The following is an 18,759-nucleotide window of genomic DNA, read 5'->3' as shown; positions in this document are numbered from 1 at the left end:
GCCCCATAGACCTCCATGTATAATGCGCTGCTATAGTCTATGTGTAAGGTGTCCTTCATGTTTATTATGCAGTCCCATAGACCTCCATGTATCATGCAGCCAGCACCCCCAGGCCTCCATGTATTATGCAGCCAGTCCCACCAGGGCCTCCATGTGTCATGCAGCCAGCCCCACCAGGTGTCATGCAGCCAGCCCCACCAGGGCCTCCATGTGTAATGCAGCCAGCTTCCCCCGGGCCTATATGTGTCATGCAGCCAGCCCCCCCAGGGCCTCTATGCGTCATGCAGCCAGCCCCCCCAGGGCCTCTATGCGTCATTCAGCCAGCCCCCCCCCCAGGGCCTCTATGTGTCATGCAGCCAGCCCCCCCAGGGTCTCCATGTGTCATGCAGCCAGCCCCCCCAGGGCCTCCATGTGTCATGCAGCCAGCCCCCCCAGGGCCTCCATGTGTCATGCAGCCAGCCCCCCCCAGGTGTCATGCAGCCAGCCCCCCCAGGACCTCCGTGTGTCATGCAGCCAGCCCCCCCAGGGCCTCCATGTGTCATGCAGCCAGCCCCCCCAGGTGTCATGCAGCCAGCCCCCCCAGGGCCTCCATGTGTCATGCAGCCAGCCCCCCCAGGGCCTCCATGTGTAATGCAGCCTGCCAGTCAGCCCCACCAGGGCCTCCATGTATCATGCAGGCAGCTTCCCCGGGCCTATATGTGTCATGCAGCCAGCAAAATAAAAAAACAAGTACCTCTCAGCTCCTTCTGACCCCTGCGACTGAGGTAGTTATGCCCCTGCCCCCATATGTCACACACCCTGCTCCCTATACAGCCTGCACCCCCATATCACACACACACCCTGACCCACATATCTCACCCTGCCCGTACCCCAACTTACCCCTCTCAAACACTCTGCATTCTTCACATGCTTCTCTCACAGTCTGCAGCCCTCATATCCCACTCACCCTGCATCCCCTCCCCTCATGTCCCCTCTTTTCTCATTACCACTCATGTGTTCGAAGTATCTTCTCCTGCTTTCTCCCCGGCATCCTGTGTCTCCTCCCACACAGTCACATGGGCGTGACATCATCGCAGGTCCTAGTAGGGATGGTTTCCGTCTGCCGTGCAGGAGCACATCTCCTCTGCAGCAGGTCAGGAACGCCTGGTGGCCTCTCCAGGTCAGGGGCCCCTCTGCCCCCCTGCAGACACTGGGCCCCCCTGACTCACAGGCCGGCCCCCTAACGGTCGCGCAGTCGGCCACTACATAGTGGCACTACACATAGGGGCCCGGCAGCCGGCTCTGCAGAGCGGCTGCCGGGCCCCTATAACCCTGCGGGCCCGGTCGCAGTGGCGACCTCTGCGACCGCGATCGTTACGCCCCTGCATAGACTTAATAGGTGACAAACTGTACTCTTCATCAATCTGGCTCAAACTTTCTCTGATTGTTGTTGCCAGATCAGCTTTGCAGGTTTGCAGCTTGTCATGGACCATTTTCTTCAACTTCCACCAAAGATTTTCAATTGGATTGAGATCCGGACTATTTGCAGGCCATGACATTGACCTTATGTGTATTCTTTTAAGGAATGTTTTCAGTTTTTGCACTATGGAACGATGCATTACCATCTTGATAAATTATTTCAAACATCCTTTCAATTTATGAAATAAGAAAAGTGTCCAAAATTTCAATGTAAAATTGGGCATTTATTGAAGATGCAATGACAGCCATCTCCACAGTGCCTTTACCTGACATGCAGCCCCATATCATCAATGACTGTTGAAATTTACATGTTCTCTCCAGGCAGTCAACTTTTTATTGTTTAGCTTTTCTGTATGTAAATCCCATTTCCTTTAGGTGGTTTCTTACAGTTAGGTCATAGACATTGACTCCAGTTTCCTCCCATTCATTCCTCATTTGTTTTGTTGTGCATTTCCTGTTTTGGAGACCTATTGCGTTAAGTTTCCTGTCTTGACGCTTTGAAGTCTTCCTTGATCTACCTGTATGTTTGCCTTTTAACCTTCCCATGTTGTTTGTTTTTGGTCCAGATTTTAGACACAGCTGAATGTGAACAACTAACCTCTTTTGCAACATTGTGTGATGGTTTACCCTCTTTTAAGAGTTTGGTAATCCTCTCCTTTGTTTCAATTGACATCTCTCCTGTTGCAGCCATGATTCATGTTAGTCCACTTGGTGCAACAGATCTGTGTGATCACTCCTTTTTTAGATGCAGACTAATGAGAAGATCTTATTTGATGAAGGAGTTAGTTTTGGGAATGAAAATTTAGAGGGTGATTCCATAATTTTTTCCCCCTGTTTGGTCTTGAAAAGTAACCGTTACTGGCTAGCACATTATTTTTCATGATTTTTTTTTTTGTGTTTCTTAAAGCCAGAAAGTTGCCATTTGAAATTACTTTAGTTTTGTGCAATGTCTGTGAATTGCTTTTTTTTTTTTGTTAAACAAAAGTAAACAACTGAATGAACATCCTCAGAACCAGGTGATTCCATAATTTTTGCCAGGGGTTGTATACTTCTATCAATTTTGAATAATTCATTACTCCCCCTCTTCTACCGTAGAGCACCAACATTACCACCTCCACATCTTTACATTACCAGAGAAGTTATAATATTAAAGTATTTTCCCTATTTTCTTTTGTCCAAGCATGGGTGCATCTTATAGTCATGTGCGTCTTCTAGTCCAAAAAATATGGTATATGTGTAGTTATAGGTGGATATGCTATAAGAAATCGCAAGGATGTCCTAAGGAGTACAGATCCAAAAGGGACCTAAATATATTCATATGTAAAATGCAGCTAAGGGTCATTCACACATCTGTGTTTGAGCACAAACGTGAAACAATGGTATTGTGTAATAAGTGTTCATTTTTACCATCCTTCTGTCATCAGTGTTTTTCACAGATGGATAAATAAATTGCAAAGTTTCCCCTATTGTTTGCAATGTTAAATATGGACAGCACAATGATGGTACTGTGAAGCAGGAATAAGGTGATGAGATCCAGCACAATTTTTTATTTAATCACCATAAAAAAACAAAGATGTCATCTGTGTGTTGCATCTGGTTTTTCATAAACTTGTATTGGTCATTTTCATCCAAGATACCAGAAAATAACAGACCTGTCTTTGTAAGCGTTGTATGGACTCGCTGTCCGTGAAAAAACATGGACATGTGATCGGCACAATAGCTTCCAACAGGCACGTGCTGTATCTGTGAAAAACAACGGATACTACACATATGTGCAACATGGCCATCTGAATGTCGGTACACCCCCAATGACAATTACAACTTATGCACCACCAAAATCAAAGCTATTGTTGATCCCGGCAGGGTAACTTGCTGTAAGCTTTAGTTAGTACATTTACAAGGAAGATGTTGGAGCGGATTGTGCTCCAAAATTCACGTTAACAATATGCTTAAAGAGGCGGTTCACTACTCTGCAATAGTGACCACATCTCTGTAAAACTCATAGGGAAGTCTTTTTGTAAAAACTACCTTGTTCAGCCAATTCTGCGGTCCGCTCATTCCAATGAAGTCAACCCCCCCGGCTCCGTGAACTCTGAGATCCAGTAATATTGCTTCCAGTTGACCTGACATCACTGAGCCCCAGTTTTCCTGAGCGACAGGGCTGTAGGCAGAGTTTCGCCACTCTTCACAGCCCAGCATCGCTCCTGCTTGTGGCGCTCTGCAGCGAAGGAGAGAGCGCACACCATGCTGGGCTGTGACGAGCGGTGAAACACCACCCACAGCCCAGGGAGACTGGGGCCAGGCCCGGTGATGTCAGGTCAACTGGATGTTGGTGTGACCTTACCAGATCTCAGGGGTCACTGAGCCTGGAGGTCACTCCATGGACATGAGTGGACTGCAATAGCGCCGCTTAGAGGCAGAATTGGCTGAGCAAGGTATTTAGAAAAAGCCATCTCTATCAGTTTTACAGGGATGTGACCACTATTGCAGAGTAGTGAAACACCCCTTTAACATTCTCTCTGAAGAAGCTTCTTATTGATTTCAGTAAAAAAAAAAAAAAAAAATTCCTATGGTGCTGATGGTTTTTCACAATCTTTTCTGAGCATTTCCCATTTCATTGGAAGATTGAAGAGTATTTGAAGCTGTATTTGTGAATTTTGAAGCAGAATCTGCTACAGCATTCTTGCAGAAAACTCTACATGAACATAATATCCTCAATGTCTGTCTACGTTATTTGCTGAGGCTTTGGAGCGAAATCTCCCAAGTTTTTGAGTATTATTTTGGAGAGGTTTTTTTGCTTTCAGATACTCTGCAGAAAGGCTTGAGTGTAAGCACACCCTTAAGGCCCCGTTACACGCGTCGATTTATCGTGCGATCGCATGTGCGATCACACCCACCCCCATCGTTTGTGCATCACGGGCAATTTGTTGCCCGTGTCGCACAAAGTTGGTCACCCCTGTCAAACGTACTTACCTCAGGAACGACCTCGCTGTGGGCGGCGAACATCCTCTTCCTGAAGGGGGAGGGACGTTCGGCGTCACAGCGGCCACCCAATAGAAGCGGAGATGAGCGGGACGTAACATCCCGCCCACCTCCTTCCTTCCGCATTGCCGGCAGGACACAGGTAAGCTGTGTTCGTTTCCGAGGTGTCACAGGACGCGATGTGTGCCGCCTCAGGAATGACGAACAACCTGCATCCAGGAATGTGACCGATATTTTGAAAATGAACGACATGTCAGCGAGCAACGATAAGGTGAGTATTTTTGCTCGTTAACAGTCGCTCGTAGCTGTCACACGCTACAATATGTCAAACGATGCCAGATGTGCGTCACGGAATCCGTGACCCCCGACGACATATCGCCCGATATATCGTAGCGTGTAACGGGGCCTTTAGAGAGAGGGCTCTCGTGCCGGTAACTGTGGAACGGGTCATGATCAATGATATCTAATGTGTAATTCTTTGCTGCAGGGGTGATCAGCATGCACGATAATGGCAGCACAGTCCAACCTGATTTCAGAAGCTCCTTTTCCTATGGAGCGCTACAGAGCAATGACAGTTTGTCAGAAATCTACACACCGGCTACTCTCCCTGTCGTATCAGAAGAAGCATCCGCAGCACAAGTGTCGTGGGCGGGGAGGAGGGTGTCAGCACACCGCGCTCACCCCTTCTGCTCGGGTCCGGCAGCTGCTCAGTGGTGGCTCGAGCGGTGGGCCGGATCCCGGGGTTTCTCGAGCGACACTCCTCGCCCGTGAGTGAAAGGGGGTGTTTGTTGGGTGTGGGGATTGTTATAGTTCGTGACGCCACCCACGGTTGTGGTGATTGCACCACCGCTGCTCAGTGTGGGGGTCCCGGGGATGGTGATGCGGAGCAGCCAGGTGTTGTATTGCCCCTCCGTGGGTAGGGGCTGGTGATCCCGGGGCCCGGTGATGAGATGTGAAGTGTAGGGCCTGGAGGGCGCAGGGACGCGGGGGCAGCGCTGTGCCTTGCGGCACTATGGTACTCACTCAGCCTGACACACGGACACAGTTTGTACGGTAAACCAACGGCTGGTAGGACGGTCCCACAGACGGCTGCACCTGCACTCCCGGTAGGTGACGGTGACGTTTCTCTTCCTTGCACCTGTGTTGTTTGATGGTAGCGGTGGATTCCCTCCGGTTACCCGCTCCCCGACTGCAATCTGGGCCGGAGGAGCTCTACACTTTGCCCGCAGGCGCTGGCCCTGGGGAAACTGGTGCCCTGGCGGTGGCGGTGTCTCCCCGGTAATGGTCGGGCTATTGCCTTCACTCGGGACTTGGTTGCTGGGGGAGCTGCGTCCCCGTCACTGACGGATTTGGCAAATCTGGTGACTCCTAGCCTTGCCGGGGTCCGAGAGGCCCCTGCCCTGGTGCTGACTGTCCTTCTGAACACTGCTCCAGACCACCGGGCACACAGCCAACGGGGTCCTTCCAGGAACTTCCAAACGGTCTCCCTCCAAACAGTCACCGCCGTCGCTGACCTTGCTGTTCTGGCCCTACACAAAGCTGGGCTCTCAGGCTTTCTTTCCTTCTGTCACTTTACTTGCTTCTCTCCTTTACACTTCTCTACTTTCACCACTTTCACTTCTCTGTTTACTCTAGCCCTCAGCTAGACTTCACTCGTCCCCTGCCCGGGGCTATCTGCTGTTCACTCTCTCATGTCCCTCACTGGACTCCTCACTCAAGCTCTCCCTGAGCTCTTCTTTCTTGCCCTGCCTGGGCTATCTGCCTGGTTACTTCCTGCCTCCAGTGCTGTGAGCTCCTTGGTGGGCGGAGCCAACCGCCTGGCCCACCCCCTGGTGTGCATCATCAACCTCTGGAGGAAGGCAACAAGGATTTGTGGTTAGCAGATGTGCCTACCTGGAGTGTGGGGTGTGGTGGTGTTGTGACCTGTGTCCCCTGGCTTGCCCAGGGCGACACACAAGCTTATAAGGTCTTAGAACACAATAAGAGTGAATAGACTTAATTACAAAAAGACTGGACAAAATGGAAAGGAAGCCTTTTTGTTTCTACAGAAGTCCAACCATTAAGTCAGATAACTAGCTTCTTTGTATTTTGCACATTGGAAGCGGTGTGTCGGTGGCAAAGTTTTTCCGTTTTTGGCTCTACCTCGGTGGACTGCTTCCAATAATGGTGTCTTAACTACTTTTGACAAGATTCATGTATAAAACTGAATTAAGTAGACGTTTAATTTATGTTTTCTTTTCTTTTTTTTTTGTATAAGATTAAAAGGTGTTAAGTGATAAAATGAATAATAAAGAATATTTTATGCTGATTAGATGCTTCTTGTAGTATTGTCATACATTGCAGGTTGGACTGGCCCATGGGGCAACAGGTAAGGCACCGCATCAGTCAATCAGTGGTTACTCATATACTATACTGTGGCCATGTTGTATCCAATCCAGAAACGATTCTGTCGACTTCTTGGATGGATCATCAATGCTGCAGCCGATCAGTGTTCAGTAATTGGCTGCATCAGTCGGTTAACACTCCACTCTGACACTACTTTGGGTCCGATTTTAATCTAAACATTAATCAAAGGTGGACAGCAGCGTAACTAAACCTCAAAATACCGTAAATAGATTATAAGGTCACGTAACCAAAAGAGGTGACAAACGGAATAGACGGAGTAATGAGCAAGGCGGGGGGAGCCAGCACGATCTGAGAGAGGCGTGCATCAAATAAGTGTAAATTCACAGATTTATTCCAAATGTACTATAATACAAAATGAGATTTTTAGCAAATAATTGATCAATTCTTTGAGCCACCCCTGCCACTTCACGGCACATCTCAATAGAGGGGTCCTACTCTATATATTATGCATTTCATTGTGCCATGCAGCCTCCTAGATAAATGAGCAAGCTGGAACAGGCAAATAATGTACATAAGAGGAAAACCACAAATCATTCTGTAGACTGAGTATTAAAATAGATATAAAAAAATATCTACAGCAAGATAAAAGCATACATCACAGTGCAAAATGGTGTCCAACAGCAGGGGGAGACAGTAATGGTACAAGACTGGCTCTGTATTGTAGAAGCAAAAATACAAATGGCAACGTAGTAGAAGAGGGCATCACTAGTGTGCATATAATGTAATTGGACACCAATAACCCCTTAAGTGTGAAACCTGTTAGACATGCAGAGGCCATCCTTATACTGCCAGCATCCAATGAACGCACTCTCTGCAATACTGTATAATAGAATATGGTGTGTGCTGTGGTAACACATGCCACCACGGAGATTCCCGGAACGCTTTCATAGCCCGTGTCATACCATGCATGACGTCATGAGCACATGGCCAAATATTATCTAACGGCAAAGCACAAAGCATTAACTAAATGAACAATAGATGGCGCTCTGGGCATAGCCAAACATAAAATACGCAGAATACTGGACTGGGCAATAAGAAAATAAATGACATTATTCACTATACTGTATAATGCTGAACCTGACATTCCGTCATGCCAAGAGGACACCTCCCAGCTACTGATTGGCTTCAGCAGTGCACAAGAGACCTCCCCAATCAGTCACAGGCCACGCCTCTATACTACTGCAGAACTAAGCTGCTGAGGTAGTGAAAGCTGAGCTCTGATCTGGTTACTATGGACAACTAGACCATTATCAAAGACTAGAAGGTGGCCCGATTCTACGCATCGGGTATTCTAGAATTTACGTATTGTGTAGTTCATGTATGATTTTTGTTATATATATATATATATATATATATATATATATATATATATATATGTTGTGTGTAGTTACCAAGTGTTTGTGTAGGCGCTGTACATGTTCTGGGTGTTGTCTGGGTGTGACGGGGGTGAGAGCGGTGTTGTATGTGTGTTGCGTTGTTTGTGGAGCGCTGTGTGTCTGCAGCGTTGTGTGTTGCGCGGTTTGTGTGTGTGTGGTGTGTTTTGGGGGGAGGTATGTTTTGTGCAATGTGTGTGTTGTGCGGTATGTGCGTATATTTGTGTGTGCCGCGGTGTTTGTGTGTTGGGTGTTGTGTGTGTGCAGCGTTGTCTGTGTGTGTAGGTGTCTGTGTAGGGCAGTTGTTTGTGGTTCCCAGTGTGTGTGTGTGTGTGGTGTGTGTGGTGTGTTGTGCAGTGCGCGCGTGTGTGTTGGGGGGAGGTGTGCACTTCCCATTGTGCTCCATCCCCCATGCAGCGCACTCCCCATCGTGCTCCATCTCCCATGCTGCGCACTTCCCATCGTGCTCCATCCGCCATGCTGCGCACTCCCAAACGTGCACCATCCGCCATGCTGCGCACTCCCAAACGTGCACCATCCGCCATGCTGCGCACTCCCAAACGTGCACCATCCGCCATGCTGCGCACTCCCAAACGTGCACCATCCGCCATGCTGCGCACTCCCAAACGTGCTCCATCCGCCAGGCTGCGCACTCCCAAACGTGCTCCATCCGCCATGCTTCGCACTCCCAAACGTGCTCCATCCGCCATGCTGCGCACTCCCAAACGTGCTCCATCCGCCATGCTGCACACTCCCAAACGTGCTCCATCCGCCATGCTGCGCACTCCCAAACGTGCTCCATCCGCCATGCTGCGCACTCCCAAACGTGCTCCATCCGCCATGCTGCGCACTCCCAAACGTGCTCCATCCGCCATGCTGCGCACTCCCAAACGTGCTCCATCCGCCATGCTGCGCACTCCCAAACGTGCTCCATCCGCCATGCTGCGCACTCCCAAACGTGCTCCATCCGCCATGCTGCGCACTCCCAAACGTGCTCCATCCGCCATGCTGCGCACTCCCAAACGTTCTCCATCCGCCATGCTGTGCACTCCCAAACGTGCTCCATCCGCCATGCTGCGCACTCCCAAACGTGCTCCATCCGCCATGCTGCGCACTCCCAAACGTGCTCCATCCGCCATGCTGCGCACTCCCAAACGTGCTCCATCCGCCATGCTGCGCACTCCCAAACGTGCTCCATCCGCCATGCTGCGCACTCCCAAACGTGCTCCATCCGCCATGCTGCGCACTCCCAAACGTGCTCCATCCGCCATGCTGCGCACTCCCAAACGTGCTCCATTCCCCATGCTGCGCACTCCCAAACGTGCTCCATCCCTCATGCTGCGCACCCCCCATTGTGCTCCATCCCCCATGCTGCACCAGCATCAGCCTCTCTACCCGCAGCATCAGCCTTCTGTCCCCAGCCTCAGCCCCTCTCTGTCCCCAGCCTCAGCCCCTCTCTGTCCCCAGCCTCAGCCCCTCTCTGTCCCCAGCCTCAGCCCCTCTCTGTCCCCAGCCTCAGCCCCTCTCTGTCCCCAGCCTCGGCCCCTCTCTGTCCCCAGCCTCGGCCCCTCTCTGTCCCCAGCCTCGGCCCCTCTCTGTCCCCAGCCTCGGCCCCTCTCTGTCCCCAGCCTCGGCCCCTCTCTGTCCCCAGCCTCAGCCCCTCTCTGTCCCCAGCCTCAGCCCCTCTCTGTCCCCAGCCTCAGCCCCTCGCATCCACTCACACACACCCGATCGCATCCACTCACACACACCCGATCGCATCCACTCACACACACCCGATCGCATCCACTCACACACACCCGATCGCATCCACTCACACACACCCGATCGCATACACTCACACACACCCGATCGCATACACTCACACACACCCGATCGCATACACTCACACACACAGACACTGACGATATCGCACATACGCGCTGATACTCACAACATCCGGACATACCACATGCCTCTGGCCATGTGATCCTCCGTCAGGTCCTGGAAGATCACAACAGCACAGTATCGAGGCCGAGAAGCAAGCGATATCGCCGGATGCTGTGAGTATGTGGATGCGATGTGTGTGTGAGGTGTGTGTGAGGTGTGTGTGAGAGTGAGTGCGATCTGATGTGTGTGTATGCGTGTGTGTGTGCTGTTATGTTTGTGCGTGTGGAAGTCGCGCCGCTGCAGGACCTTGATTTACTGGTAACTATGCAAGCATGGTTACCAGCGCAACACGTCCCCCGCTCGCACGGGAGCCAACACCAGCATACGGCGGCGGCGTACGCTGATGTGGGCTCCCGTTGGTGAGGGGGGAAAGGGGGGGGAGTGGGGGGGGAAAGGGGGAGAGCCTGGGCGAGCGGCTGGCCAATCCGTGTGGGGGCGCAACCGGGGCGAGAGGCCAATCCGTGTGGGGGGGCGGGGCCATGGCGAACCCAGCGGCCAATCAGCTTTGTGTCACCGTAAGGACATGTCACGGTGACACTGTCACCGTGACACAATTTTGGAGCATGACAGACAGACAGACAGAATAAGGCAATTATATATATAGATAATCAATAATAATGAAATCTCGGAGCAGGATGCCCATTCAGCAAGAGGTGGAGGAGCTGCTGAAACAGGTACAGCAGTGCGGGGGCCGGCCGAGGTCTCAGAAGTCATTGCACAGACCACAAAGGAGCACGGTGCTGCTCTGTTATCTGCCAATACAGACTCATATATGCGGCCAATCCACTGCCGTCACTGCACCAACCACAAGGGTGTGTGCTGCTGCTCTCTGTTATCTGCCAATACACATATACACTTATATACACACACAATCATATATGCAGCCAATTCACTGACATCACTGTGCCGACCACAAGGGTGCACGTTGCTGTTCTCTATTCTCTGCCAATACACTCACTCATACACACACATACTCATATACACACACTTGTATACGCAGCCAATTTGCTGCGCTGCTGCTCTGTTATCTGCCAATACACACTCATATATGCAACCAATCCACTGCCATCACTGCACCAACCACAAGGGTGCACGCTGCTGCCTTCTACTATCCGCCAATACACTCACTCATATACATACAGTGCAGACTAAAAGTTTGGACACACCTTCTCATCTCTAGAACAACTGTTAAGAGAAGACTTTGTGCAGCATGCCTTCATGGTAAAATAGCTGCTAGGAAACCACTGCTAAGGACAGGCAACAAGCAGAAGAGACTTGTTTAGGCTAAAGAACATAAGGAATGGACATTAGACCAGAGGAAATCTGTGCTTTGGTCTGATGAGTCCAAATTTGAGATCTTTGGATCCAACCACCGTGTCTTTGTAGAAAAGGTGAACGGATGGACTTTACATGGCTGGTTCCCACCGTGAAGCATGGAGGAGGAGGTGTGATGGTGTGGGGGTGCTTTGCTGGTGACACTGGTGGGGATTTATTCAAAATTGAAGGCATACAGAACCAGCATGCCTACCACAGAATCTTGCAGCGGCGTGCTATTCCATCCGGTTTGCGTTTAGTTGGACCATCATTTATTTTTCAACAGGACAATGACCCCAAACACACCTCCAGGCTGTGTAAGGGCTATTTGACTAAGAAGGAGAGTGATTGGGTGCTACGCTAGATGACCTGGTCTCCACAGTCACCAGACCTGAAGCCAATCAAGATGGTTTGGGGTGAGCTGGACCGCAGAGTGAAGGCAAAAGGGCCAACAAGTGCTAAGCATCTCTGGGAACTCCTTCAAGACTGTTGGAATACCATTTCTGGTGACTACCTCTTGAAGCTCATCAAGAGAATGCCAAGAGTGTACAAAGTAATAATCAAAGCAAAAGGTGGCTACTTTTGAAGAACCTATAATATAAGACATATTTTCAGTTGTTTCACACTTTAAGTATTTAATTCCAGATGTTTTAATTCATAGTTTTGATGCCTTCAATGTGAATCTACAATTTTCAGAGTCATGAAAATAAAGAAAACTCATTGAATGAGAAGGTGTGTCCAAACTTTTGGTCTGTACTGTACAAACACACACACTCGTATACGCCGCAAATTTGCTGCCGTCACTGCACCAACCACAAAGGTGCGCGATGCTGCTCTGTTATCTGCCAATACATACACACACACTTTCATATACACACTGATACGTGCAGCCAATTCACTGATGTCATTGCAACGACCTCAAGGGTGCGCACTACTGATCACTGTTATCTGCCAATACACACACAAACACTCATACACACACTGCACCAACCACAGTTCTATGCTGTTGCTCTCTGTTATCTGCCAATACACACATTCATAAATGTGGCTAATAAATGTATAAATGTGTATAAATGTGGCCAATTTACTATTGTCACTGCGCCATCCACAAGGGTGTATGCTGCTGCTCTCTTCTATCAATACACATACTTTTATACACGGCCAATTCACTGAAATCACTGCGCCGACCACAAATGTACACACGGCTGCTCTCTGATATCTGCCAACACACACACACACACACTCCTCAACAATATCACCACTTTACCTGCCTCATCTCGATTGCCCTGGTGTGGTGGCTATAGGGGTAATATAAGGGATTAATGACAGCTCATAGATATACACTTACCCCTTAGTGATAGTATATAGAGGTGGAAAGGTCAGCGTGCAGTGTGTGTGGCAGGGTACTTGTGTATAGTATATACAGTGGGGAAAAAAGTATTTAGTCAGCCACCAATTGTGCAAGTTCTCCCACTTAAAAAGACAGGCCCAGTGACAGGCCCAAAACATGCTCTAGAGGAGATGTGCATGGAAGAATGGGCCAACCTACCACCAACCGTGTGTGCCAACCTTGAGAAGACTTACAGAAAATGTTTGACCTCTGTCATTGCCAGCAAAGGATATATAACAAAATATTAAGATGAGCTTTTGTTATTGACCAAATACTTATTTTTCACCATAATTTTCTAAAAAAAAATTTGCCAAATTAGAGAAGGTGATTTTCTCATTTTGTCTCTCATAGTTGTGGTCTACCTATGCTGTCAATTACCAGCCTCTCTCATCTTTTTAAGTGGGAGATCTTGCACAATTGGTGGCGGACTAAATACTTTTTTCCCCACTGTAGGTGTGGTCAGGTTAGTGTATAACTTGTAGGAAAGGTAAAGGTGATTTTATAGTATACTAGCTGTAGTACACGGGCGTTGCCCAGGATAGTAACTGTCTCTTTGTCTCTCCCAGTCTGTCTGTCTGTCTATCTCTTTCTGTCTGTGTGTCTGTCTGTGTGTCTGTCTCTTTGCCTGTCTTTCTGTGTGTCAGTCTCTACCATATCTGTCTGTCTGTGTCTATCTCTCTGTCTGTCTCTGTAACAGTCTCTCTGTGTCTGTCTCTTTTCTCTTTCTTTTCTCCCTCTGTCTCTTTTCCCTCTCTGTCTCTTTCCCACTCTGTCTTTTTCCCCCTCTGTCTCTTTTCCTCCTCTGTCTCTTTGCCCCCTCTGTCTCTTTGCCCCCTCTATATCTCTTTCCCAGTCTGTCTCTTCCACCTCTGTCTCTTTTCCCCCTCTGTCTCTTTCCCGTCTGTCTCTTTTCCCTCTCTGTCTATCTCTTTCCCTATCTGCCTGCCACTGTCTGTCTCTTTGACTGTCTGTGTCTCTCTGTCTCTTTCCCTGTCAGTCTCTGTCTGTGCTTATGTCTGTCTGTCTGTCTGTCTCTTTCTGTCTCTCTGTCTCCCCACCGACATCATATTACCTCACACATAAGCTTCTTATACTGTGACTGTCTTTTGTTCCTATAGCAACCATTCACAGCTGCTATTAATAACCAGTTGTTCCAGGCTCCTATTCACTTTAATGTAGGCAGTTTTTTTTGGAGAGTAACTGTAAAGCGCGGGGTTAAATTTTCCCAGCAAAACATAGTCTATGACGTTCCCTGGTTCACATAGTGTCTGTGCAAAATTTCGTGATTGTAAATGCAACGGTGCAGATTCCTTTAGCGGACATACACACACACACACACACACACACACACACACACACACACAGCTTTATATATTAGATAGGGGGAGAGGTGTGTAGTAATATGTAGAGGAGGGGACGTGAGTGTACAGTATGTAGGGTAGGAGAGTTAAGTGTATAGTATTTAGTGGTTGTGGGGTTGTATAGTATATAGGGGTGGTGAGGTGAATGCACAGTATGTAGGGGAGTTAAGTGTATAGTATATAGGGGAGGTAAATGTATAGTATATAGGGGTGGTGGGGTTGGTGTATAATATATAGGGGTTAGTATATAGGGGTGGAAAGGTGAGTGTACAGTATATATGGGAGGGGACTTAAATGTATAGTACATAGGGGAGGTAAGTGTATAGTATATAGGGGTTGTGGGGTTGGTGTATAGTATATAGGGGTTAGTGTATAGTATATAGGAGTTGTGAGGTTAGTGTGTAGTATATAGGAGTGGTGGGATTTTGTATATAGGGGTTAGTGTATAGTATATAGGGGTTGTGGGGTTAGTGTATAAGTATATAGGGTAGGTAAGTGTATAGTATATAGGGGTTAGTGTATAAAATATAGTTGTGGGGTAAGTGTATAGTACATAGGGGTTAGTGTATAATATATAGTTGTGGGGAAAGTGTATAGTATATGGGGGTTAGTGTATAATATATAATTGTGGGGTTAGTGTATAGTATATAGGAGTTGTGGGGTTAGTGTATAGTATATAGGGTAGGTAAATGTATAGTATATAGGGGTTAGTGTATAGTATATAGCAGTTGTGGGGTTAGTGTATAGTATATAGGAGTTGTGGGGTTAGTGTATAGTATATGGGGTTGTGGGGGTTAGTGTATAGTATATAGCGTAGGTAAATGTATAGTATATAGGGGTTAGTGTATAGTATATAGGAGTTGTGGGGTTAGTGTATAGTATATAGGGTAGGAAAATGTATAGTATATAGGGGTTAGTGTATAGTATATAGGAGTTGTGGGGTTAGTATATAGTATATAGGGGTTAGTGTATAGTATATAGGGGTTGTGGTGTTGGTGTATAGTGAGTGTACAGTATGTAGGGGAGGTAAATGTATAGTATATAGGGGTTAGTGTATAGTATATGGGGTTGTGGGGGTTAGTGTATAGTATATAGCATAGGTAAATGTATAGTATATAGGGGTTAGTGTATAGTATATAGGAGTTGTGGGGTTAGTGTATAGTATATAGGGTAGGTAAATGTACAGTATATAGGGATTAGTGTATAGTATATAGGGGTTGTGGGGTTAGTGTATAGTATGTGGGGTTAGTGTATAGTATATAGGGTAGGTAAATGTATAGTATATAGGGGTTAGTGTATAGTATATAGGAGTTGTGGGGTTAGTGTATAGTATATAGGGTAGGTAAATGTATAGTATATAGGGGTTAGTGTATAGTATATAGCAGTTGTGGGATTAGTGTATAGTATATAGGGGTTGTGGGGTTAGTGTATAGTATATGGGATTGTGGGGTTAATGTATAGTATATAGGGTAGGAAAATGTATAGTATATAGGGGTTAGTGTATAGTATATTGGAGTTGTGGGGTTAGTATATAGTATATAGGGGTTAGTGTATAGTATATAGGGGTTGTGGTGTTGGTGTATAGTGAGTGTACAGTATGTAGGGGAGGTAAATGTATAGTATATAGGGGTTAGTGTATAGTATATAGGAGTTGTGGGGTTAGTATATAGTATATAGGGGTTAGTGTATAGTATATAGGAGTTGTGGGGTTAGTGTATAGTATATAGGGTAGGTAAATGTACAGTATATAGGGATTAGTGTATAGTATATAGGGGTTGTGGGGTTAGTGTATAGTATATAGGGGTTGTGGGGTTAGTGTATAGTATATAGGAGTTGTGGGGTTAGTGTATAGTATATGGGGTTGTGGGGTTAATGTATAGTATATAGGGTAGGTAAATGTATAGTATATAGGGGTTAGTGTATAGTATATAGGAGTTGTGTGGTTAGTGTATAGTATATGGGGTTGTGGGGTTAGTGTATAGTATATAGGGTAGGTAAATGTATAGTATATAGGGGTTAGTGTATAGTATATAGGAGTTGTGGGGTTAGTGTATAGTATATAGGAGTTGTGGGGTTAGTGTATAGTATATGGGGTTGTGGGGTTAGTGTATAGTATATAGGGTAGGAAAATGTATAGTATATAGGGGTTAGTGTATAGTATATAGGAATTGTGGGGTTAGTGTATAGTATATAGAAGTTGTGGGGTTAGTGTATAGTATATAGGGTAGGTAAATGTATAGTATATAGGGGTTAGTGTATAGTATATAGGAGTTGTGGGGTTAGTGTATAGTATATGGGGTTGTGGGGTTAGTGTATAGTATATAGGAGTTGTGGGGTTAGTGTATAGTATATAGGAGTTGTGGGGTTAGTGTATAGTATATAGGGTAGGTAAATGTATAGTATATAGGGGTTAGTGTATAGTATATAGGAGTTGTGGGGTTAGTGTATAGTATATGGGGTTGTGGGGTTAGTGTATAGTATATAGGAGTTGTGGGGTTAGTGTATAGTATATAGGAGTTGTGGGGTTAGTGTATAGTATATGGGGTTGTGGGGTTAGTGTATAGTATATAGCGTAGGTAAATGTATAGTATATAGGGGTTAGTGTATAGTATATAAGGGTTGTGGGGTTAGTGTATAGTATATAGGAGTTGTGGGGTTAGTGTATAGTATATAGGGGTTAGTGTATAGTATATAGGAGTTGTGGGGTTAGTGTATAGTATATGGGGTTGTGGGGTTAGTGTATAGTATATAGGGTAGGTAAATGTATAGTATATAAGGGTTGTGGGGTTGGTGTATAGTATATGGGGTTAGTGTATAGTATATAGGAGTTGTGGGGTTAGTGTATAGTATATGGGGTTGTGGGGTTAGTGTATAGTATATAGGGGTTGTGGGGTTAGTGTATAGTATATAGGGGTTGTGGGGTTAGTGTATAGTATATAGGGGTTAGTGTATAGTATATAGGAGTTGTGGGGTTAGTGTATAGTATATGGGGTTGTGGGGTTAGTGTATAGTATATAGGGGTTGTGGGGTTAGTGTATAGTATATAGGGGTTGTGGGGTTAGTGTATAGTATATAGGGGTTAGTGTATAGTATATAGGAGTTGTGGGGTTAGTGTATAGTATATGGGGTTGTGGGGTTAGTGTATAGTATATAGGGGTTGTGGGGTTAGTGTATAGTATATAGGGTAGATACATGTATAGCATACAGGGGTTAGTGTATAGTATATGGGGTTGTGGGGTTAGTGTATAGTATATAGGGGTTAGTGTATAGTATATAGGAGTTGTGGGGTTAGTGTATAGTATATGGGGTTGTGGGGTTAGTGTATAGTATATAGGGGTTGTGGGGTTAGTGTATAGTATATAGGGTAGATACATGTATAGCATACAGGGGTTAGTGTATAGTATATGGGGTTGTGGGGTTAGTGTATAGTATATAGGAGTTGTGGGGTTAGTGTATAGTATATAGGGGTTAGTGTATAGTATATAGGAGTTGTGGGGTTAGTGTATAGTATATAGGGGTTGTGGGGTTAGTGTATAGTATATAGGGTAGATACATGTATAGCATACAGGGGTTAGTGTATAGTATATGGGGTTGTGGGGTTAGTGTATAGTATATAGGGGTTAGTGTATAGTATATAGGAGTTGTGGGGTTAGTGTATAGTATATGGGGTTGTGGGGTTAGTGTATAGTATATAGGGGTTGTGGGGTTAGTGTATAGTATATAGGGTAGATACATGTATAGCATACAGGGGTTAGTGTATAGTATATGGGGTTGTGGGGTTAGTGTATAGTATATAGGAGTTGTGGGGTTAGTGTATAGTATATAGGGGTTAGTGTATAGTATATAGGAGTTGTGGGGTTAGTGTATAGTATATAGGGGTTGTGGGGTTAGTGTATAGTGAGTGTACAGTATGTAGGGGAGGTGAGTAGATCAGCATTGCACATGATGGTGACAGAAGCTTGTTTCCTGGGTAGCAGTGCAGTCTGAGCAGACCATATGAAGCAGAGCGCCCTATGTGCAGTTCTCACAGCTCTCCTCTACCACCTGACACGCATCCATGTTATGTTCTCACGTCTGTATTTACCCAGGTCCCTATTGTAGTTGCATTTATTCCGATCTATAGAGTGATAGTTCCGGGGCAAATCCTGTAAAGTCTCACTACTTCCCCTGCTCCTCCAGTACATGAATAAGATCTGCTGCATATCCTGGAGCAATGACAACAGCGGAGTCTCCTCCAATCACAGGTTAGACGACTTCCAGCAGCCAATCTACATGCAAGAGACAGTAGTACAGCCAATCCTGAGAACTATTAGAAAGCGCCAATAGTAATCAATCTAACAAGAGAGCTTATAAAACTCAGATATTGGCGTTTCGCCTGTAAGTTGACGGCTGCTGTGATTGGCTAAGGAGTGTTCAGTGATGGTTTTCATTGGTTACTGGACCTGTCACTCGTGCGGTCGTTTGACAGCTGTCAGTGTGCAGCCAGAGGACGCAGCTGGGGGATGAAGTGCGAGGGGCGGGACTGCAGGTGTTGGGTTATCAGGTA

General features: G+C 46.7%; 2 protein-coding genes across 2 annotated transcripts in view; both read left to right on the top strand.

Moving 5' to 3' along the window:
- LOC142289799 (NIPA-like protein 3) overlaps positions 1–6,716 on the top strand; it is a 74,703-nt gene extending 67,987 nt beyond the window's left edge. The window contains exons 7-8 of the mRNA XM_075333730.1: positions 4,928–5,084; positions 6,698–6,716. Coding sequence (XP_075189845.1) covers positions 4,928–5,084; positions 6,698–6,716 — 176 coding nt within the window. The remainder of the gene's footprint in view (positions 1–4,927; positions 5,085–6,697) is intronic.
- Positions 6,717–18,670: 11,954 nt separating this feature from the next.
- RCAN3 (RCAN family member 3) overlaps positions 18,671–18,759 on the top strand; it is a 31,744-nt gene continuing 31,655 nt past the window's right edge. The window contains exon 1 of the mRNA XM_075336089.1: positions 18,671–18,756. The gene's annotated coding sequence lies outside the window, so the exon portion shown is untranslated. The remainder of the gene's footprint in view (positions 18,757–18,759) is intronic.

Source organism: Anomaloglossus baeobatrachus, chromosome 2 (assembly GCF_048569485.1).
Source record: "Anomaloglossus baeobatrachus isolate aAnoBae1 chromosome 2, aAnoBae1.hap1, whole genome shotgun sequence".
Taxonomy (NCBI): domain Eukaryota; kingdom Metazoa; phylum Chordata; class Amphibia; order Anura; family Aromobatidae; genus Anomaloglossus; species Anomaloglossus baeobatrachus.
This window is presented reverse-complemented; position numbering and strand designations above follow the sequence as displayed.